The sequence below is a fragment of the Bos indicus genome, chromosome 2 (assembly GCF_029378745.1).
Source record: "Bos indicus isolate NIAB-ARS_2022 breed Sahiwal x Tharparkar chromosome 2, NIAB-ARS_B.indTharparkar_mat_pri_1.0, whole genome shotgun sequence".
Taxonomy (NCBI): domain Eukaryota; kingdom Metazoa; phylum Chordata; class Mammalia; order Artiodactyla; family Bovidae; genus Bos; species Bos indicus.
Window position 1 is genome coordinate 36,254,514 of NC_091761.1, and position 23,790 is coordinate 36,278,303.

General features: G+C 40.7%; 1 protein-coding gene across 2 annotated transcripts in view; it reads left to right on the forward strand.

Annotated features, from left to right (window-relative positions):
• PLA2R1 (phospholipase A2 receptor 1) overlaps window positions 1-23,790 on the forward strand; it is a 136,416-nt gene that overhangs the window by 11,596 nt on the left and 101,030 nt on the right. For both annotated transcript variants that reach the window (XM_070799261.1, XM_070799256.1), the window contains exons 2-3: window positions 6,977-7,360; window positions 11,226-11,399. In XM_070799261.1, the coding sequence (XP_070655362.1) occupies window positions 6,977-7,360; window positions 11,226-11,399 (558 nt within the window). The remainder of the gene's footprint in view (window positions 1-6,976; window positions 7,361-11,225; window positions 11,400-23,790) is intronic.

Below are 23,790 nucleotides of genomic sequence, written 5' to 3' on the forward strand. Positions count from 1 at the left end.
TACAATGGTCCCAAACCACCTCTTTCCAACCTCATATTCTACAACCACCGAACACTTTTATATAGTGAGGCTCTCATCACCCTTAGAGCTGATTATTTTCATCGCCTCTGACTCTGGTAACTTGCTCTGTCCACAATTTCCCTGGTGTGACCCTTCACCTCTCCATCTATACTTTCTCCACTACCTGAACTCCGTCTCTGTAAAGAGGATAGGCACCCATGCTGGTCTAGTTCACCAGTGTACCCCCATATGCAACACATATTAGGTCCCTAATAAATGTTGAATGAAAATGCCTCTTGTGTGTGTGTGTTCTTGTGAGATTGATTGATTTTTCTGATCTTCTAGACCAAACTGACACCTTCTAGATGCTGGTTTCCTCCTATTGTGATTATACCTCTTATGTCAAAATATATTTTGGAATTAAGTTGTGGTTCTTCCTGTACATTTCATGATGCACTCCCAGGGAGAACATCAGTTTCTTGAGTGCAAACACTGATATATGTATCCTCTCTGCAGGGCTCCTCAGTTCAGTTCAGTTCAGTCACTCAGTCGTGTCCGACTCTTTGCGACCCCATGAATCGCAGCACGCCAGGCCTCCCTGTCCGTCAGCAGGGCTCCTAGCACGTGCCACATTAGACCCTCCATTAATGTCTGTTTGAAATCTCAAGTCTCCCACTTCCAGTTGTTGTTGTTCTGTCGCTCAGTCACATCTGACTCTTTGCAACCCCTTGGACCTGCATTATGCCAGGCTTCCCTGTCCTTCACCATCTCCCAGAACTTGCTCAATTTATGTCCACTGAGTCAATCTTGCCCTCTGTCATCCCCTTCTCCAGCATCAGGGTCTTTTCTAAGGAGTCAGCTCTTCATATCAAGTGGCCAAAGTATTGGAGCTTCAACTTCAACATCAGTCCTTCTAATGAATATTCAGTATTGATTTCCTTTAGGATTTACTGGTTTGATCTCCTTGGTGTCCAAGGGACTCTCAAGAGTCTTCTCCAAACCACAACTCAAAAGCTTCAATTCTTTGGTTTTCAGCCTTCTTTATGGTCCAGCTCTCACATCCATACATGACTACTGGAAAAACTATAGCTTTGACTAGACGGACCTTTGTTGGTAAAGTAATGTCTTTGCTTTTTAGCATGCTGTCTAGATTAGTCATAGCTTTTCTTCCAAAGAGCAAGCATCTTTCAATTTCATGGCTACAGTCACCATCTGCAGTGATTTTGGAGTCTGAGAAAATAAAATCTGTCACTGTTTCCACTGTTTCCCCATCTATTTGCCATGAAGTGATGGGACCAGATGCTATCATCTTTGTTCTTTGAATGTTGAGTTTTAAGTCAGCTTTTTCACTCTCCTCTTTTACCTTCATCAAGAGGCTCTTAAGCTCCTCTTTGTTTTCTGCCATAAGGGTGGTGTCATCTGCATAAGGCTGTATATTGTCACCCTGCTTATTTAACTTATATGCAGAGTACATCATGCAAAATGCCAGGCTGGATGAAGCACAAGCTGGAATCAAGATTGCCAGAAGAAATATCAATAACCTCAGAGGACACTGCTTCAAGTTATTTGGCAATAATCTACAGCAGTTCATTTTTTTCTTTCTAGGTTACAAATTAATGCATGTAAATAGAGCTAGACCTACATGGTTCTCACTAAGTATATGAATATAGAACTTCTAAGTAAAAAATAACATTTGGGAGAAAAACGTATAAGGATGATTCAAGTAAATGAGCTTTATGGTCTCATCCAGCGCTGAAGTTCATGGTTCTGGGTTTATGGGTAGTTAGTTTCTGCCACGTCTATGTCCCTTCCAGTGCTGTTCTGCTGTCTCCTCCCTGGGAAATGGACCAGTTCATGTATACACACACTCTTTCCATCTAGAAAGGTCTGATGCACTGAGGGGCCATGTCCACCTCACTCATGTCATCACTTGAAGATCCAGTCAAGTGTTTTAAATTCTAGTCCTTTCCTTTTTCTAATTTTTCATCATTTGTTTTTAAAGATTTATTTTACAGTGTTATCTGTGGAACTGATGAAACTCCCTTCTTTTCATTAACTGGGAGAATTTGCATGATTCCAGAACAAATAGATACAGTTTTAGAGAGCAAATATTCAAGCAAATGACTCTTCTGTCTATCTCTGGTACCCTACACAGTGTCTTCCACATAGTCAGCACCCAGGGAATGCTTGTTGAATGAATGAATGAAGAAATGAATGAATAAAGAAATTCTCCTTCCATTCCTTAGAAAAGTACATGTCATCCTGTGGGACCAAAGGGTGGATCTAAAATGATCTCCATTCCAGAGGAACTCAGAAGTAGAAAGTAGAAACACTAGTTTCAATGGATTTTGTTTTTTAAGGATGAAAATTAGTTTATAAGTTACTTCTAGTAAATCAATCCTTTTTCTCTTCCTAAACTTATAATTATGAAGGGATGTACAATAGCATTTTATTGCAAAGAGATTTAGTAATTCTGGCAGTACTTCATTAATCACTTAATCAGTGTTCAAGCAGAACTGATGTCCTTGACATCTATAATCAATCTTGATTCCTCCCACATTTGATCTTCATCCTTTCTGAAATCTGTCTACAGACTCTAAGGACTGGTGGCTTATTTTCACATCATGTTTTTGTTAGAGACGACTCTTATGCACATATGATAATAATCAGAATATTGCTACCTATATTGGGTCTCCTAGTAGTCTATTTGAAAACAGTTGCTTTCTCTTCAGTGAATTTATGGAGATTAATGGTGCTAGCACCAGATTCCATTATAGCTTAATGGGAAAATTTGATTGGGCCATTTTTTAGCTTTGTGCGACATACTATTCTTTTGGAGATGGCATGTTTATTGTTATTAGTAAGCCAGAGCTACTTGTTTATGATACATTCTGAAGAACTTTTCCAAAGCCACATCCTAAAGGCAGCTGGGTGTAGAAATGTGATAGCACCCTAAAACTGAGCAGCATGGAGTTAAGTTTGTCTAACATCTTCTGCTTTGGAAAGGTATTTTTATGACCACTGGTGGGACTGAGTTCTAATTCTCTCTCTCCTTTTCTCTTAACACTTCATAATTTGGATATTTTAAAATGTTATTCCTCTAAAATTTCAGTGATATATAATTTTCATGTCCATGTACTTACAGACCACTCATTGACCCATCCATACACTGCTTGTCAACATCAAGTATTTTTGTCTTTCTTGTAATAGTTGCAATATAGACTTTACAGTTAAATAGTGTGGAAGATGAACAGATGAAGACTCAGTTCGTAATGACACATGCATTTAAACAAGTGAGACAAAGATTTTGTCATCTGGTTGTTTGAGGAGCCTTTTTCCTTCATAAAAGTTGATAACATGGTATTTCAGGATTGTTTGAAAACCTGACTTCAGGCTCTACTACAAAGCCACAGTTATCAAGACAGTATGGTACTGGCACAAAGACGGAAATATAAATCCACGCACATACGGACACCTTATCTTTGACAAAGGAGGCAAGAATATACAATGGATTAAAGACAATCTCTTTAACAAGTGGTGCTGGGAAATCTGGTCAACTACTTGTAAAAGAATGAAACTAGAACACTTTCTAACACCATACACAAAAATAAACTCAAAATGGATTAAAGATCTAAACATAAGACCAGAAACTATAAAACTCCTAGAGGAGAACATAGGCAAAACACTCTCCGACATACATCACAGCAGGATCCTCTATGACCCACCTCCCAGAATATTGGAAATAAAAGCAAAAATAAACAAATGGGACCTAATTAAACTCAAAAGCTTCTGCACATCAAAGGAAACTATTAGCAAGGTGAAAAGGCAGCCTTCAGAATGGGAGAAAATAATAGCAAATGAAGGAACTGACAAACAACTAATCTCAAAAATATACAAGCAACTCCTACAGCTCAACTCCAGAAAAATAAATGACCCAATCAAAAAATGGGCCAAAGAACTAAATAGACATTTCTCCAAAGAAGACATACAGATGGCTAACAAACACATGAAAAGATGCTCAACATCACTCATTATCAGAGAAATGCAAATCAAAACCACTATGAGGTACCATTTCACACCAGTCAGAATGGCTGCGATCCAAAAATCTACAAGCAATAAATGCTGGAGAGGGTGTGGAGAAAAGGAAACCCTCTTACACTGTTGGTGGGAATGCAAACTAGTACAGCCACTATGGAGAACAGTGTGGAGATGCCTTAAAAAACTGGAAATAGAACTGCCTTATGATCCAGCAATCCCACTGCTGGGCATACACACTGAGGAAACCAGAAGGGAAAGAGACACGTGTACCCCAATGTTCATCGCAGCACTGTTTATAATAGCCAGGACATGGAAGCAACCTAGATGTCCATCAGCAGATGAATGGATAAGAAAGCAGTTGTACATATACACAATGGAGTATTACTCAGCCATTAAAAAGAATACATTTGAATCAGTTCTAATGAGGTGGATGAAACTGGAGCCTATTATACAGAGTGAAGTAAGCCAGAAAGAAAAACACCAATACAGTATACTAACGCATATATATGGAATTTAGAAAGATGGTAACAATAACCCTATGTACGAGACAGCAAAAGAGACACTGATGTATAGAACAGTCTTATGGACTCTGTTGGAGAGGGAGAGGGTGGGAAGATTTGGGAGAATGGCATTGAAACATGTATAATATCATGTATGAAACGAGTTGCCAGTCCAGGTTCGATGCACGATACTGGATGCTTGGGGCTAGTGCACTGGGATGACCCAGAGGGATGGTATGGGGAGGGAGGAGGGAGGAGGGTTCAGGATGGGGAACACATGTATACCTGTGGCGGATTCATTTAGATATTTGGCAAAACTAATACAATTTTGTAAAGTTTAAAAAATAAATAAATAAAAATTTAAAATGAAAAAAAAAAGAGAGAAAAAATAAAAATAAAAACTCTGCACCCACCATGTGTTACAGAAGCAAACTAAGTTGGACTTTTGTGATAATGTTAGAAGTCTTGGGTGGCATGCTTAAATTAGTATTCTACAAGTGTTCAACCAAACCTACAGCTGGATCTGCAGACCAAGAATCAAGAAGCCAGAAGGATAATAATGACAATAGTAACAACCTACATTTACTGAGGTCCTCCCATGCGAAGGTAGTGTGTGGTGTACTCTGCATGAGCTCTTTAATGAAATACTCTTAACATCCCTATGAGATCAGTGTCATACATATTCCCAGTTCAAAGAGGAAAGGCAAGACTCACAGGCATCAGGAAATTTGCCCAGAGTTACAAGGCTGGTCTGTGGTGGGTCTACCTGATTCCACAGCTCTTAGCGCCCAGTCAGGCAGTCTATCCACCTATCTTAGGTGTGTGAACTGAGGCCCAGAGGGCTATGGTACAGCCAGTAAATTGCAGAGCTGGATATATTTGAACGTACATATTAGATAGAAGCTAAACTATAGAACAATTATAGTAAAATAATTATCCTTTTGTGAAAACTTAATGGAACTTTGGGCTAGCTAGCTAGTAGATTATAACAGAAATTAAGGTTAACATTTTACCCAGGCATGAAAAGATGAATAGAGAGTTGGAGAGAATGTTAATAATTATCAGAGTCCACATCAAATTGGCGAGAGGTAGATTTGATCTTGAATGACTATTACAAATAACCACACAGACATGGGCTTCATTAGGAAAACAAATTTCCTGATCTAAATGAAATCTCCCTAAAACCATTCATTCTCTGCCTCCACCCCCTTCTCTTTTGCTCTGATGTATGGTGATCAAAGCAATTTTCTGACAACTAATTCAACTCCTCAAATATATGGTTATAAATAACACTATCATTTATTAAATGAAGTATAGCTTCCATTAATACATTGACAATCTTTTTTTAACAGTTTCTTAAGTGATTTTGATTACTGTAAATCAGTTCTTCTTGACCTGAGCAACTTTAGAAAAGCCAAAAGAACTTTTATCAAAATGAAGCATTGTTCTCACGCACCAATACATAAGAGCTTCATTCTGCACTGTTTGAAATCTCTAGAAGGCTCTGCCTGTGTTCCCTATGCCGCTGCCACAGGACATGCCTGGCCCTAAACCACAGTTGTTTTAAGGGAACCTGATAATATCCCTTTAGATTTTTGAAGAATGGACAGGAAGTAAGATGTTTAAGAGCAGAGCCTAGCGAACAGGAGAACAAAAGAACTCTTGGACCTGCCCAGACGGTCAGAGCTAAGTAACCCAGCAACCATGAGCCTGGGTAAGCAGCACCCGCCAGTGTTTGAGTGAGTGAGTGAAGTTGCTCAGTTGTGTCTGACTCTTTGCGACCCTGTGGACTGTAGCCCACCAGGCTCCTCCGTCCATGGGATTCTCCAGGCAAGAATACTGGAGTGGGTTGCCATTTCCTTCTCCAGGGGATCTTCCCGACCCAGGGATTGAACCCAGGTCTCCTGCATTGCAGGCAGATGCGTTAACCTCTGAGCCACCAGGGAAGACAGTGTGTTTAATCAACATCAAACATTTACTGAACTTCGATGATGTGCTCAGGACACTCTGAACTTATACTGAAGAAATCAGATGTGATTTCCACCTTCAGAAAACCTGTGGGAAGACGTATTCATAGTTATTGCGTCATAGGTGCCTTCCAGGCTGACAGCTTGAAGTAAAGTCAAGCTCCTTTTCCATCAGTGCTGTTCCCGAGTGGATCCACAAGCAGCCCTTGTTACTGGGGGGGCCAATCCAGTCTTAGAGTAGAGGTTTGCCATTAGCTCCAGCAAGTCCGTGTATGCCTCCCAAGAAACTCCTTTGATTTGTACAAATCAAGCCCTTGTTGTGAACCCTGCCCATTCAACTTCAGACCTGTTTGAGATGCAATAGCTGTTGGTGTGACATGTCACAGCTCAGACATGCACATTGGGATCCCCCTGACACTGGTTAATTGTATATGAAGACTCTCTACTATATCTTCTATTTTGCTGTTTCAGATAAAGGAATCTTCATTATCCAAAGTGAGAACCTCGAGAAATGTATTCAAGCCAGCAAATCTACACTGACCCTGGAGAACTGCAAACCACCCAACAAGTACATGCTGTGGAAGTGGGTTTCAAACCACCGCCTATTTAACATCGGAGGCAGTGGCTGCCTGGGCCTGAACGTGTCTAGTCCAGAGCAGCCGCTGAGCATATACGAGTGTGATTCCACCCACGTTTCCTTGAAGTGGCACTGTAACAAGAAGACGATCACAGGCCCACTCCAGTACCTGGTCCAGGTGAAGCAGGACAACACGCTTGTGGCCTCAAGGAAATATCTCCATAAGTGGGTTTCCTATATGTCCGGCGGTGGAGGCATTTGTGACTATCTGCACAAAGGTAAAAAATAATGTCAACCAAAGTACACATGAAATGATATAGTAAAGATTTGTGAAATATATGAAAGAGGTACACAGCCCCTGGGACCTCAAGGAACTTCTGCTAAATAGGTTTGAGTTGCTTACTTGCTTATTGTAAAAAGATCGCCAGAGTCTTAGAACAGATTTGCTAAATTCTGCTAAAGAAGCAGAACTTTGAATTTAAAGGTATTAAGGGAGAAAACACTTAAATAACTTTGGGAATCAGTGGAAAGGAGAAAGAACAGAAAGATGAGGGAGAGAGAAAATCAAAGTAGAAGGAAAAGATTTTTGAAGTTAAAAGCCTTGTCAGGATAAATATAATAAGAGCCTCTCAGGCCAACATTCCTTTTATTGTAGAAAGTCAGTTCTGTGTATGAAGCATGTGTGCAGTGTCTTCTAAGACCAGGCTGGCATCTGTGTGGTGGGCATGTCAAGGCGTTAAAGGCAGACTGTTGTCAGACATTATTTGCTGTGTGTCGGGGAGTGGGAGGGGTTTCCTGGGTGTCTCAGTGGTAAAGAATCCACATGTTAACACAGGAGACGCAAGAGACACAGGTTTGATCCCTGGGTTGGGAAGATCCTCTGGAGACGGAAATGGCAACCCACTCCAGTATTCTTGCCTGTAAATCCCATGGGCAGAGGAGCCCGGCAGGCTGCATTCCATGGGGTCGCAAAGAGTCAGACACACTGAATGACTAAGCAACATCAGCAACAAACAAGGGAGTAGGAAAGCGTGGTTTTGGTGGCAGGTAAGTGGAGGTGTTTCCATTTTCCATAGTTCTGTGATATCTGGCATTTTAAAACAAAGAAAAAGAGACAAAGACAGCTGCTTACTTCTGAAATTCTGAACCCTCAAACCTGTTTGTCAGGTTTTGTAATGTAGCTCTGTTCAGTCATTCATCCGTCCATTCACTGGCCTTCACACACTCATGGAACACGGACTATTTCTGGGCTCGCATCTGATTTACAAAGGCCAGCGAGACAGGAATGGTCCCTGCCCTTCTGGTACTTTGTAGAATAATGCCTCAATAAGAGCTTCGACTTCTAAAAACTGTAGGAAGCAGAGAAAGGAGCTCCTAAAATCTAAAGCAAGACTTCCTCCTGTACCTACAAGAAATGAGTAAAGAGACACAGAGACAAGAGTAAGCCATTTTTCAGGACTCACTAAAATAAAGCAAGTGCTGCAAACCAGCACTCTGAATAATCTCCAGTTCCAAGGAAGAATTTGGCTTTTTGTTTCATGTGAACATTTCAGCCAAATACCTGCACTCACAATGCATGCAGGGGAAGACTAGGTAGAAGGCAGAAGATGTGTCCTGGAATAGCAGCAGTTTCCAAACAGCTCAAACCTCTAGGGCTGGCGATATGGGGTGAGCTCAGGCTAGTGCCACGCCCCAAACTGTATCACCCACCCCACCCCTCCCGATTGTGAGAGAGGGTGGGAATCTCTACAGTCAGCCCTTTCACTCCAGGACCTGCTGATTTAATTGACGGTGGCCCCGATCCCCTTCTCATGGTAAAGAACCTCCTTTGAATCAGTTCTAATGAGGTGGATGAAACTGGAGCCTATTATATAGAGTGAAGTAAGTCAGAAAGAAAAACACCAATACAGTATATTAACTCATATATATGGAATTTAGAAAGACGGTAACGATGACCCTGTATGTGAGACAACAAAAGAGACGCAGATATAAATAAAGAGCAGACTTTTGGACTCTGTGGGAGAAGGCAAGGGTGGGATGATTGGAGAGAATAGCATTGAAACATGTGTATCACCATATGTGAAACAGATCACCAGTCCAAGTTCAATGCATACAGGGCACTCAAAGCCGGTGCTTTGGGACAACCCTGAGGGATGGGATGGGTTCAGGATGGGGGACACATGTACACCCATGGCTGATTCATGTCAATGTATGGCAGAAACCACCACAATATTGTAAAGTAATTAGCCTCCAATTAAAATAAATAAATTAATTTTTAAGAAAAGAAATATTAAAAAAAAAAAAAAGGGAAACAGGTCAAATGCCAAAAAAAAGAAAGAATCTGCCTGCCAACGCAGGGGACATAAGAGACGTGAGTTGAATCCCTGGGTTGGGAAGATCCCCTGGAGGGTGGCATAGCAACCCACTCCAGTTTTCTTGGCTGGAGACTCCCATGGACAGAGGACCCTGGAGGGCTACAGTCTATGAGTTGCAAAGAGTTGGACACGACTGAAGCAACTAAGCGCACACACACTGATCCCCTTCTCTACAGAAAGTCCCAGTTGATTCACGAAAAGTTGTTGCCTCCTGCTTAAGGCCAGGGATGACCAATGATTGGAATACTCTGAGAACGCAGCCAGCAGGCCGCTCAGCGTGGCCATCTCTCTCCCAGACCCCCTCTCTGGGGCCAATAGCCGGGCATCCACTCTGCCTTCTCTCTGTGTACAATCTGCTTGCCACACTGCACCATGTGTGTCTTTAAAGATGGAAATCTGATCATGTGCTTTCCCATTCAGTACCCTCTGATGACTGCCTATTGCCTTCAGAGTAAAAGCCGAAGTCCACGTCGTGGCAGAGCTGGCCCTCTGTGAGCCGACACCCCAGTGCCTCCCTGGTCCTCTGCCCACTGGGCTTCCCTGCTTTCCCCTCATGACCACACGTGGGTCTTGATGCAGGTCCCGCATTCCTGCTCTTCCTTCTGCCAAAGCAACTCTTGTCCAGAGGCCTGAACTTCACTTTCCCAAATTCTTATTCAGAGAGGCCTTCACTGACCATTTTATCAAAAATAGTGCCCCTTCAACCCCCACTTGGAGAAGGGAATGGCAACCCACTCTTGTATTCTTGCCTGGAGAATTCCATGGACAGAGGAGCCTGGAAGGCTACAGTCCATGGGGTTGCAAAGAGTTGGACACGACTTAGTGACTAAACCACACCCCCACCACATACACCCAGTCATTCTGTTCTTATCCTATTTTATTTTTCTTCATGGTTACTTATCACTACTTGAAATTACAAGTTTATCTATATATTTTCTTTCTCTTTTTTTTCTGCCCACTCAAACAGATGCTCCATATGAAAGGGAAATTTACTCATTTGGTCACTATTACATCATAATACCCAGTGCTGAACACATTAAATGCTCAACAGATATCTGTTGAGTGAATATAAATACTTATGAAACTTGAGATTCAGATGCTGCTGACTGATATACTTGGGGACTGGAAGATATTTTAAAGTGAAATCTTCAACTATATTCAGTATCTTGTAATAGCCTATACTGTAAAAAAATCTGAAGCTATATACCTAAAACTAACACAATACTAAAAAGCAATTATACTTAAATACAAATAATAAGTAATTTTTTTCTTCTTATCCATTCACAAATATGTGTGCTACTGAAGCAGTGTTGATCAATCAGTCATGTCTGACTCTTTGCAACCCCATGGATTGTAGCCCGCCAGGCTCCTCTGTCCATGGGATTCTCCAGGCAAAGATACTGGAGTGAGTTGCCATTCCCTTCTTCAGAAGGGATCTTCCTGACCCACGGATCAAACTCGGGTCTCCTGCATTACAGAAGTTTACCGACTGAGCCACCACGGAAACACTGAAACAGTGCATCATAGTAAACAAACAAGGAGATAAACATACAAAACAAACCACGTATCAGCATTTCCCTGAACACAGCACTCAGCCTTGTACTTTTCCACACACTAGACATTGAGGTCTTAAGGGTTAACCACGGTAAAGTGAGGGCCTTGCCCAGTGTAGATTTTCGGTCAATAAAAAATGCATTTGTGCTATGACAGTCTCCAAAGATAAAGTTGCCATACTACTTATTTGACTTTGTCCTCTTTTTTGTCTTAGATTTGTACACAATCAAAGGGAATGCCCATGGGACTCCGTGCATGTTCCCCTTCCAGTACAATCAGCAGTGGCACCACGAATGTACCCGGGAAGGACGGGAAGACAACTTGCTGTGGTGTGCCACTACCAGCCGATACGAAAGAGACGAGAAGTGGGGATTTTGCCCAGATCCTAGTAAGAATAAAATCTAGTCTTCCCTATATGTCATGAATGAATCAAGGATGATTAGAAAGTTATTATATCCAAAGAAAAGCACTGAGATTGAGCTATTGAAGTCTGAATAAGCTTGCTGAATCCACTTAACCAGATTTTGATTTTGTTTGTTTTTGCCTTGAAAAGACAATTCTGATGTATATTGCTTTTTCCCCCCTAAGTTCAAAGATATTAATTAGTCATTCCTCACTAAGTTCAGTGCATAAATATGCTTTAACTGGAATCAAATTTTAATACTCTGTGATTTCATTAATTCCAGCTTCCAGGCCCGATCCTTCAAAACAAAACTGAATGCATATGAAGTTTTGCTATCCTTCCAGTCCACTCCTTCTTATGAGCTCCTTCACCTATCCAAGTCCTGATTGCTTGTCCTGCTCATTGTCAAGCCCAAACATCAGCTGGCCCTTGATGATCTTTTTAAAATCACAGTTGCCCTCCCAGTATTTCTCAACAGTGATTCCCTTTCCTTATTACTCAGTTTCTAGCTATAACTTTAAACTCTTTTTCTCTACTTAACCTGATTTTCAAGGTCCAGTAATAGCTTCAATGTTCTAAATATTTTGTCAGTAAGTACTGTATTATTTTATTGTATTTTCATTTAGCTTAAAAGTTGCCAATGGTCCTTAAGTACTGGGGAATGTTTATATATATCTTCTATTTTCTTTCTTATTTATTTATTTTTGGCTCTGCTGAGTCTTCATTGCTGCAAGGACTTTTCTCTTTTTCACTCTCTCTTTCACTTTCATCAAGAAGCTCTTTAGTTCTTTGCTTTCTGCCATAAGGGTTGTGTCATCTGCATATCTGAGGTTATTAATACTTCTCCTGACAATCTTGATTCCAGCTTGTGCTTCATCCAGCCTAGCATTTTGCATGATGTTCTCTACATATAAATAAGCAGGGTGACAATATACAGCCTTGACATACTCCTTTCCTGATTTAGAACCAGTATGTTGTTCCCTGTCCAGTTCTGTTGCTTCTTGACCTGGATACAGATTTCTCTGGAGGCAGGCAAGGTGGTCTGGTATTCCCATCTCTTTCAGAATTTTCCATAGTTCGTTGTGATCCACACAGTCAAAGGCTTTGGTGTAGTTAATAAAGCAGAAGTAGATGTTTTTCTGGAACTCTCTTGCTTTTAGATGATCCAATGGATGTTGACAATTTGACCTCTGGTTCCACTGCCTTTCTAAATCCAGCTTGAACATCTAGAAGTTTACGGTTCACATACTGTTGAAGCCTGGCTTGGAGAATTTTGAGCATTACTTTGCTAGTGTGTGAGATGAGTGCAATTGAGCAGTATTTTGAACATTCTTTGGCATTGCCTTTCTTTGGGATTGGAATGAAAACTGACCTTTTCCAGTCCTGTGGCCACTGCTACATTTTCCAAATTTGCTGGCATATTGAGTGCAGTATTTTCACAGCAATATCTTTTAGGATTTGAAATAGCTCAGCTGGAATTCCATCACCTCCACTAGCTTTGTTCGTAGTGATGCTTCCTAAGACCCACTTGACTTCACATTCCAGGATGTCTGGCTCTAGGTGAGTGATCACACCATCATGGTTATCTGGGTCATGAAGGTCTTTTTTGTACAGTTCTGTGTATTCTTGCCACCTCTTCTTAATATCTTCTGCTTCTGTTAGGTCCATACAATTTCTGTCCTTTATTGTGCCCATCTTTGCATGAAATATTCCCTTGGTATCTCTAATTTTCTTGAAGAGATTTCTAGTCTTTCCCATTTTATTGTTTCCTGTATTTCTTTGCATTGATCACTGAGGAGGTCTTTCTTATCTCTCCTTGCTATTCTTTGGAACTCTGCATTCAAATGGGTATATCTTTCCTTTTCTCCTTTGCCTTTAACTTCTCTTCTTTTCTCAGATAAATAAGCCCTCCTCAGACAACCATTTTGCCTTTTTGCATTTCTTTTTCTTGGGAATGATCTTGATCACTGTCTCCTATACAATGTCACAAACCTCTGTCCATAGTTCTTCAGGCACTCTGTCTATCAGATCTAATCTCTTGAATATACTTGTCACTTCCCCTGTATAATCATAAGGAATTTTATTTAGGTCATACCTGAATGGTCTAGTGGTTTTCCCTACTTTCTTCAATTTAAGTCTGAATTTTGCAATAAGGAGTTCATGATCTGAGCCACAGACAAGTCAGCTTGTTTTTGCTGACTGTATAGAGCTTCTCCATCTTTGGCTGCAAAGAATATAATCGATCTGATTTTGGTATTGATCATCTGGTGATGTCCATGTACAGAATCTTCTCTTATGTTGTTGGAAGAGGGTGCTTGCTATGACCAGTGTGTTCTCTTGGCAAAACTCTGTTAGCCTTTGCCCAGCTTCATTTTGTACCCCAAGGCCAAATTTCCCTGTTACTCCAGGTATTTCTTGACTTCGTACTTTTGCATTGAATCCCCTACAATGAAAAGGACATCTTTTTGGGGTATTAGTTCTAGAAGGTCTTGTAGGTCTTCATAGAACTGTTCAACTTCAGCTTCTTCAGCGTTACTGGTTGGGGCATAAACTTGGATTACTGTGATATTGAATGGTTTCCCTTGGAAATGAAGAGATCATTCGTTGTTTTTGAGATTGCATCCAAGTACTGCATTTCGGACTCTTTTGTTGACTATGAGGGCTACTCCATTTCTTCTAAGGGATTCTTGCCCACAATAGTAGATATAATGGTCATCTGAGTTAAATTCACTGATTCCAATCCATTTTAGTTCACTGATTCCTAACATGTCGACATTCACTCTTGCCATCTCCTGTTTGACCACTTCCAATTTACCTTGATTCACGGTGTTGGAGAAGACTCTTGACAGTCGCTTGGACTGCAAGGAGATCTAACCAGTCCATCCTAAGGGAGATCAGTCCTGGTTGTTCATTGAAAGGCCTGATGTTGAAGTTGAAACTCCAATACTTTTGTCACCTGATGCAAAGAGCTGACTCATTTGAAAAGACCCTGATTCTGGGAAAGATTGAGGAAGGAGAAGAAGGTGACAACAGAGGATGAGATGGTTGGATGGCATCACCGATTACATGGACATGAGTTTAGGTAAACCTCAGGAGTTGGTGATGGATAGGGAGGCCTGGCGTGCTGCAGTTCATGGGGTCACAAAGAGTCGGACACAACTGAGCGACTGAACTGAACTGAACCAATGGACCTAACATTCCAGGTTCCTGTTGCAATATTGTTCTTTACAGCATCGGATTTTACTTCCATCACCAATCACATCCAAAACTGGATGTTGTTTTTGCTTTGGCTCCATCTCTTCATTCTTTCTGGAGTTATTTCTCCACTCTTCTCCAGTAGCATATTGGGCACCTACCAACCTGGGGAATTCATCTTTCAGTGTCCTATCTTTTTGCCTTTTCGTAACTGTTCATGGTGTTCTCAAGTCAAGAATACTGAAGTGGTTTGCCATTTCCTTCTCCAGTGGACCATGTTTTGTCAGAACTCTCCATGACCTGTCTGTTTTGAGTGGCCCTACATGGCATGGCTCATAGTTTCATTGAGTTAGACAAGGCTGTGGCCCATGTGATCAGTTTCATTAGATAAGCATCTAAGCTACTTTTCATAGTACTTAGTACTCACCAGGATTACCACCACCATCATCATGTCACCATTAGGTCTAACATCCTTTCAACATGTGCTTCTGAATCAATGATCCTTCCTCTTTATCATCTTTGTCACCAGCACTAATTAAGCATAGCGTTAGTGAAAGGTTGTTGTAGAATCACGCGAAGACACCGGGATTCTTGGCCCCGGGAGGAGAAGAATTCAATCCGGGGTCAGAGACGAGGCTTGATCGCTCAGAGCTTTTGTGTAATAAAGTTTTATTAAAGTATAAAGGAGATAGAGAAAGCTTCTGACATAAGCATCAGAAGGGGGCAGAAAGAGTACCCGCTTGCTAGTGTTAGCAATGAAGTTATATACTCTCCAATGAATCCAAAGAATGTCTGGAGGTTGTAAAGACCTCACCAGACCTACTCACATAATTTACATTTTAAGATAACAGAATTAGCCAGAAGGTTTAATTCAGAGACTGTCCTCAGGCAGGATACATTATTGTTATATAATCCTAAGGAATATAGAGAAGGAAAAAAAGTTTGTCCTTTCTTCCTCCTTGAGAATTCCAGACCCCTCTCTCCTTGGGGACCCCTAGACTCCTTATCAACCTGCCTAGGAAATGACTCTCTCATTAGGACTTAGATTCCTCTCTCCAAAGAACTTGGCCCAGATGGAATACAGGACAGACAGATTTGTTCCATGCCTGGAAATGGAGACTACATTTGATAGGACGCTCTAGAATCATATAGTTTAAAATGTAGATCCTTGTCCAGTCCTGGAGATGCAATGAGCATTTACATTTTTGACAAATGGCCCAGGTGATCAACATGCAAGTAATTCCACATAATATCTATATACAGGGGTGATATTAAGACACTTAGCAACCAATTTGGTATGGACTATTGGCCAATTTAAGTGGAGACCTTAATGTGGAGGCTTGGAGTCCTGGACACCCACTACTGGTATTAGCCCCTTATCTGCTGTAATGTGAGGGGATGCTGAGGCAGCAAGAGGCACTTGATGAGCTCAGGAGAGCAGCTCTTCACCAATCAGCATGAAAGTATTTCATTATTTATTAACTGTCAGATCATTAGCCTTCTCTATCTGAATCTGAATGTCTCTGAATGTCTGTGTGGAGGAATATGTGCATGTAATCCCTACACTCCTTAGATCCTTGAGTCTGATGTCACATTTTTTACATCATCTTCTCTTTCTGTTTCCATCTCCAATAGATGTCATTATTAAAAGTAAATAAACAGAGCCCTGGTTTGAGTTCCCTGAGTCATACAGCAAATTCCCACTGGCTATCTATTTTAGATACGTTAGTGTATCTGTTTCCATGCTACTCTCTCCATTAGTGGGAAGAAGGCTCAAGAGGGAGGGGATATATGTATACGTATGACTGATCTATGTTGATGTATGGCAGAAACCAGCACAATATTGTAACTCAAACATCTTACAATAAAATTTTTTTAGGAAATAAATAAGCAAATATTAATAAAAGTAACATGTATTTCACATAGCCCTAATACTATTTTTTAAACTATACTAGTCTCTTTGATGGAGAAGGAAATGGCACCCCACTCCAGTACTCTTGCCTGGAAAATCCCATGGATGGAGGACCCTGGTGGGCCGCAGTCCATGGGGTCGCTTAGAGTCAGACACGACTGAGCGACTTCACTTTCACTTTTCACTTTCATACATTGGGGAAGGAAATGGCAACCCACTCCAGTGTTCTTGCCTGGAGAATCCCAGGGACGGGAGAGCCTGGTGAGCTGCCGTCTATAGGGTCGCACAGAGTTGAATATGACTGAAGCGACTTAGCAGCAGCAGCAACAACAGACACCTTGAGATTCTCCAAAGAACACTGTCACCATCCTCTGTCACTTTTAGCCAATTATCATTTCCCAGGTGGAAGCCTGGGTTTAGTGGTGCCCAGGGCTTTTAGATCCCTGGACTATTTGTTCAGCTTCCTACAGTTCAGAAACATCCTCCACTTGACAGCCTGCCATATTCCAACTCTCTTGCCCTTCACAAAACCAGCAGAGAGAATATTTATTTGTACAATGCTAAATTACAGTTCCAATTTTCTTCCTTTCTTTTACTTTTGGTTCCTGGTAGCCAGCATAACTCAAAATAATGTGCCAGAGACTGGAATCTGAGCACACTGATTGCTTTTTCCATGGGGTCAGGAAGTGGACAGGACAGAGAGATTAAAGCAAAGATTCATACTCCTGTATCTCATCTTTCTTATTCAGAAATTTTTTACTATCTCAATGTAGAATGATGCCTTTATTTTTAAAAAGTTGATTGTAAGTGAACACAGTGTAAATTTAGTCCTAATAAACACATACTAAAACACACGAGCAGGGAGGGATGTGATAAAACTTCTGTTGCTATAGATCTTCAGGAACGAGGATGACATAAAGGAATCTCTCTGGTTTTATTTAGAGGTGATTCTGAGTCATACTATGTCTGTCCTGATTGTATGTCTTACACAGCTGGAGAGTCAGGCTTAGTTAGTTTGAGATATTTTTAGGATACCAGCCTTTGGGTGAAGGCTTCCCCAGTGGCTCAGCATTAAAGAATCTGCCTGCAGTGCAGGAGACACAGGAGACACGAGTTTGATCCCTGGGTCAGGAAGATCCCCTGGAGGAGGAAATGGCAACCCACTCCAGTATTCTTGCCTGGAAAGTCCCATGGATGGATTTTCATGGGTCCATGAAAAGCCTGGCAGGCTTGTTGCTCTGGAACCTCATTCACCTGATACAGTTTTTATCAGTAATTTGAATGATAGCACAGATTGGTACCAATTTAGATGTATGACTACCAACCTTTGCTTCATCAGCAGTATTATTATATCTCTCTTCTCAAGCTTCTATCTCACTCCCCAAAGGGCCATATAAATCTTTCTTCTCCCCTGACTTTCTAACCTTGCCCTACATTCTCCTTCCAAACTCTTAAGAGCCGACTTCAAAGAAAATAGGATCCCTCAGAGGGGAAGTTTTGACAACTTCCTGCTCACAGGCCTGCTCTTTAAGCCTACCGTGGTTTGGATCCATCTCTATTTTCTCCCTCCCAAGCAATAGTGGTCCTCCTCCTACCGAGGGCGAATCTCCCCACCTGGACTCTGGAGCCTCCCATCCAATCTTCTCCAACTTTATTTCAGTGTTTCTCAAAGCATGGTCCCTGTTCCAGATTGGAAAGGGAGATGTAACACTATCTCTCTTTGCAGATGTCATGATCTTGGATATATAAAATTCCAAAGAATCCACTAAAAAACTACTATAACTAATAAACTCATTCACAGGACACAAGAGCCATATACAAAAGTCAATTGTACTTTAGTACAGTAGCAATGAACAATCCATAAATTAGATTAAGAAAACAAATCAAACAAAGAGAGAGAAGTCCATTTATCCTAACATCCAAAAGAATAAAATACTTAGGAAAAATTTAACAAATGACATGAAAAACTTACGTCTAAAAACTACAAAACATTGAAAGAAATTAAAGAAAATTAAATAAATGGAAAGACATCCCGTGTTCATGTGAGCAGAAGGCTTTTTATTGGTAAGATGGCACTGCTACAGCAATCTCTATTAATTCCTAGCTGACTCCTTTGCAGAAATTGACAGGCTCTTCCTAAAATTCATATGGAAATTCGAAGGACCCAGAAGAGCCAAAATAACAATGAAAAAGAAGAAAAAAGTTGGAGGACTTAGATTTCTCAATTTCAAAACTTATGGAAAGTTTGAAAATTATCAAAATGGAATAAAACTGAGAGGCCCACACTTATGATTTTTGATTTCTGACAAGGATGCCAAGACAATTCAATGGGGAGAGAATAGTCTTTTCAAAAAATGGTACAGGGAAACTGGATATTCACATCCAAAAGAATAAAATTGAACTTCTGTCTATCACCATATAAAAAACTAACTCAAGATAGATTTTGAAAACTTATATGGAAGAGATAAGACTATAAAACTGTTAGAAGAATCTGTTAGTAAGTTCAGTCGTGTCTGACTCCTTGCGACCCCATGGACTGCAGCACGCCAGGCTTCCCTGTCCATCACCAACTCCCGGAGCTTACTCAAACTCATTCTTCTTAGAAGAATACATAGGGGTAAAGTTTCATGAATTCTTAGATATGACATCAAAATGAAAGCAATGAAAGAAAAAAATAGATAAATTGAACTTCATCAAAATTAAAAATTCTGTGTTTCAAAGGACACAATCAAGAATGTGAAAAGATAACCCACAAAATAGGATAAAATATTTGCAAATCAGATATCTAATAAAGGACCTATGTCTAGAATATATAAAGAAAGCTTGTAACTCAATAAAAAGACAACAGTCCCAATTTAAAAATGGGTAAAATTGTCTGAATAGGCATTTCTCAAAAAAAAAAGAGATTGACAAATGGCCAATAACCAATGAAAAGCACTCAGTATCATGAGCCATTAGGGAAATTAAAACAAAAACCACAGTGAGATACCACTTTACATCTCACACGATGGCCACAATCGAAAAGACAGACTAAAATAACAAGCACTGATAAGGATATAGAGAAATTGGGACTCTCATACACTGCTGGAAGGATTGTAAAAGGATACAGCTGCTTTGGAAAACAGTCTGTCAGTTCCTTAAAAGGGTAAATATTGGGTTACCATATGACCTGCAATTCTCCTAGCTAATTATCCAGGAAAAATGAAAACACATGCCGACACAAAAACTTGCACACAAATGCTTATAACAACATTATTTATAATAGCCAAAAAATAGACACAACCCAATGTCTATCTACTGAGGAATACATTAATAACACATAGTATACCCATACAATGGGATATTATTGGGCTATATAAAGAAATAAAGTATTGGTACATGCTACAACATGGATGGCCCTTGGACACATTATGCTAAGAACCCAGTCACAAAAAGACCACACAGTACAATTCCATTTATGTGAAATTTTCAGAATAAGCCAATCTATAGAGACAGAAACTAGTTTAGTGGTTGTCTCAGACTGGGAGTAGGGGTGAGGACTGAGGGAAAAGTGGGGAGTGATTGCTAATGGATACTGGGTTTCTACAAAAATGTTCTAAACTTGATTGTGGTGATGGCTACACAATGCTTTGAATATACTAAAAACCATTGAACTCTATACTTTACATGGCATGTTATATGGCATGTTAATTGTATCTCAGCAAAACTATTTTTTTTAAAGAGTAAATGGGAGATGAGAAATTGGAGACAGCATATGTATGAAACTATGTGATTAACAGGGGTAGAGAAAAGGCAGAGACTGGGATGGGGCAGCCAAGGGAAGGAGTTTTTTTGTTTCTTGTTTTTTAAAGGTGAGAGACACTAAGTCATCTTTGAGTGCATCTGGAAATGATCAAAGAGAAAGAGGTTGAAGATGCAGGAAAGTGAAACAATTGGTGAAATAAACATGGTCTCTCAGAAGGCAGAAGGAAGTGGGGTCCAGATCCTAGATGGATGGACTAGCCTTTTATGGATGTAAAAACAGCTTCTCCGTAGGAGAGAAGAAAGAGAGCATAGTACAGGTCCAAGAAGGTTGATGGATTAAGTGATGGGGAATATGAGGAGTAACCAGCCCAGACCTGTGGACTTGGAAGAGGGGAAGAAGGCATGAGAAGTTCAGACAACAGGAAAGGTGTGAAATGAACATGGTGGCTGCTGGGAGAGCAAGCTTACTGGAGAAAACTGGTCACATTTCCAGGAAGTTTCAGGGGTGGTTGATAATGAATCAATCAGATGACTTTTCTTGGCAGTGCTCATCAGTTGGATGCAGGCACAGAGCAGGCAAATGATTGGGTTAATCTGCTGAAACAGGCTCCAGAAAGTTACTAATGACTTAGGCCTCACTGTACTCCAAGATTTGACAATAAGTAACAAAACTGATATTATCTCTTTCCTTGGGTTTCTGGGGCCCATGCCTACTAGTTTTCTTCCTTCTTTTGTGGTCACCGCTTCTCATCTTCCTTTGATATCATAGTCTCCTTACCCAACTACCTTTAGGCACTGATGGGGAAAAAGATGGAACATGGTACTGCTTTCCTGATACTTAATTTTATGAGGAAAAACAGACAATCAATAAGCAATCACATAATGCATCATTTAATATCAACTGCGATCAGGGCTACCAAGGAACTTGTATGGCACTGGGAGCAGGAAGTCCTGACTTGGTTTGGTATCCCTTTTACAGGAGATTTACTACCAACACACTTTGCAGGGAACAGATATTCAGTAACTATGTGCCGAGTATATAAAAGACCAAAGAGAGAGAAAATAGTAACTTTGTAGCTTGGAGTTGCTCTAATAGTATGTGTATTTTTTGTTTGTTTGCTTTGTAAGAATTCAACCATTTTTTTAAGTGGCAAGAAAGAGTATATGTGGGACAATAACAAAGCTGTATCCTTAGGGAAGACAAAAAAAGCCATACTAATAGAGAAGGAGAAATGGCTGCATCTCAGTCATGATCTATAATAAAATCAGTATTGACTTGAATACACTTCAGTTCATTAGAAAAGAAGTGTGTTTTGAAAGGGGAAAAAAAATCACCTATTTATAGCATCTTGCAAAAAAGACTTTTGGCAGTCTTTCTTCAAATAATAGGAGATACAGAGATATATATGACATAGTTGTTTCTTTCAAGGAGCTCATAATTTAGTGACAGAAGAGATGATATAAAGACAACCAAAGATGCAAAGAAATATGATGGTTTACATTAGAATTTTTGGAGAAAAAATAAGAGTACCAGCCTTCAATCTTGTTTTCTCAGTGGCTTGAAAATAAAAATTAGTTATGAAGAAAGCAAGAGGATTAAAAGTAAATACATGCAGATGTCTCATGCCAAGATGGGAACCTCTGACAGGAGGGGTTCCAGGAAGTAGTCTTAGAGGCCAAGATGAACCTGCAGGAGGTCTCTTGGGGAGTAGTCTCAGGCTCGATACATATGGAAAGGAAAGGAAGAAAGCAGGACTGCTCAGGACTGTGATGCAGGACTGGCAACCCCCAGATTGACCCACAAGGAGTTCTCAAGCTGTATTTGGCCCTGGTTGGGGTGAGAGGAGGGGTCTTATAGCTCTGTGGTGACCATCATGGTTTACAAGCTGCTCTTGAGAAAGGAGGGTGACATTGGGCAATGAGCCTCGTCAGCCAAGGCAATCGTTGAAGGAGAGGTGTCTGCTGGCAGGTGGGGAAATACAGCTTGGTCCTGAAGGGAGATCAGAAGAGCACATCACAGTGCCCAGGCCCAGGGTGGCACTTCCATTCCATTTGTTACCATAAGATCCTCAAATAAGATTCGTGGAGTGATACTCAAGCCATCCAGAGGAGCAAAGAGAGGACTGACTGCATAGAAGTGTACATTCTTATATTTAGTTCAAATTTCAATGACAAATGGGCTGACTTGTTAGAAGATTAGGGGCATCTGTTGCAAACATTTGAGATATTCCTTTTGATTAACCTTAAGAATTAGCACAGATAACACCAAGCCAAGGAAAAACTAACAAAACTGAGCTGGGCAATTTGTAGCACAGACAAATCACCTGCAAGCCTTCTATCTTAACTGTTTAAGGTATCGAATTCAGGCTTTGCTGTACAGAATTCAGGTTTCTGCCAAAGGCTGTGTTTACGCAGCTCAATCCATGTGCTGTTGAAAGGGTAGGACCTTTCCTTGCCAGTTTCTGGCAAAAATGGGAACAAGATCGACTGAAGAGTCATCAGGCCTTTTCTTATCCTGACATGGCTTATCCTGGAGGCTTATAGTTAGGACTCGTTATCGAAACTTTCCCCAAGGCAGGAGACAAGAGGCACGTACCGGGTACCCAGATCTCTCCTTTGACATTCTCTCCAGTCTCCTCTTCTGACCTCCTCTCATCTAGTAGCCAGGGGCTATTTGTACCTGCTCTTCTTAGATGTTAGGAAGTCTTAGAAGTCCTTCAGATGTTTTCTTTCAAGCCTGTGTTTCCCAGTATTTGCATTGTGGACCATCTGCATTAGAATGTGGACCAGTGGCATCAGGAATATGTTTGAAAACCAGTTTTCTGAATCCCACCCCAGACCTACCAATTCAGAATCTCTGAGAATGAGAACCAGGAATCTGTGGTTTTTTCAGAAGTCTGCTAAATGATTTTCATGCACAATGAAGCACCACCCTGCTCCTCTCTCATGGACTCAGCTCTCACACAGGATGAATAGGGCTAAAATGAAGTCTGATAATGCTTAGCATGTGTCCCATCTCACAGATGGCATAGCTTTTTAACTGGAAATGGTCTCTAAGGACTCAGACTCAACGTGGAAATTTCAAACATCAGAGCAAGATGATTACTAGAAGCATCCTCCTTCCCTTCTCCTTTCCTACACATTTTCTTTGGTGATACAGACTTGTCTTCTGCTCTCCTTCAATCTTGGATCCTTCTATACATGTGTAGGTCAGGGAACTCGGTAGACAATCTCAGATTTAATATATTTATGTTTAATAACTTCTCATTCACTAACTCAGTACTGGGGAAGGCACGTTGCAACCAGACATGAAAACAAACTTCTGCATTCCCAAGGGAGCCATCTAACTAAGCATTGTGTCAAAAAGAAAGCAAACAGAAAAGATTTCATATTGTCAAATAAGTTTGAAGTATAGTGAATTAAAAGCAAGCCTTTTCTTTACTAGAGAACTTCTCAGAGCCTTTAATATGCTAGTGTACATTGTGAATTCCCCAGAGGAGGTTACATATGCACTACATCCCAGCT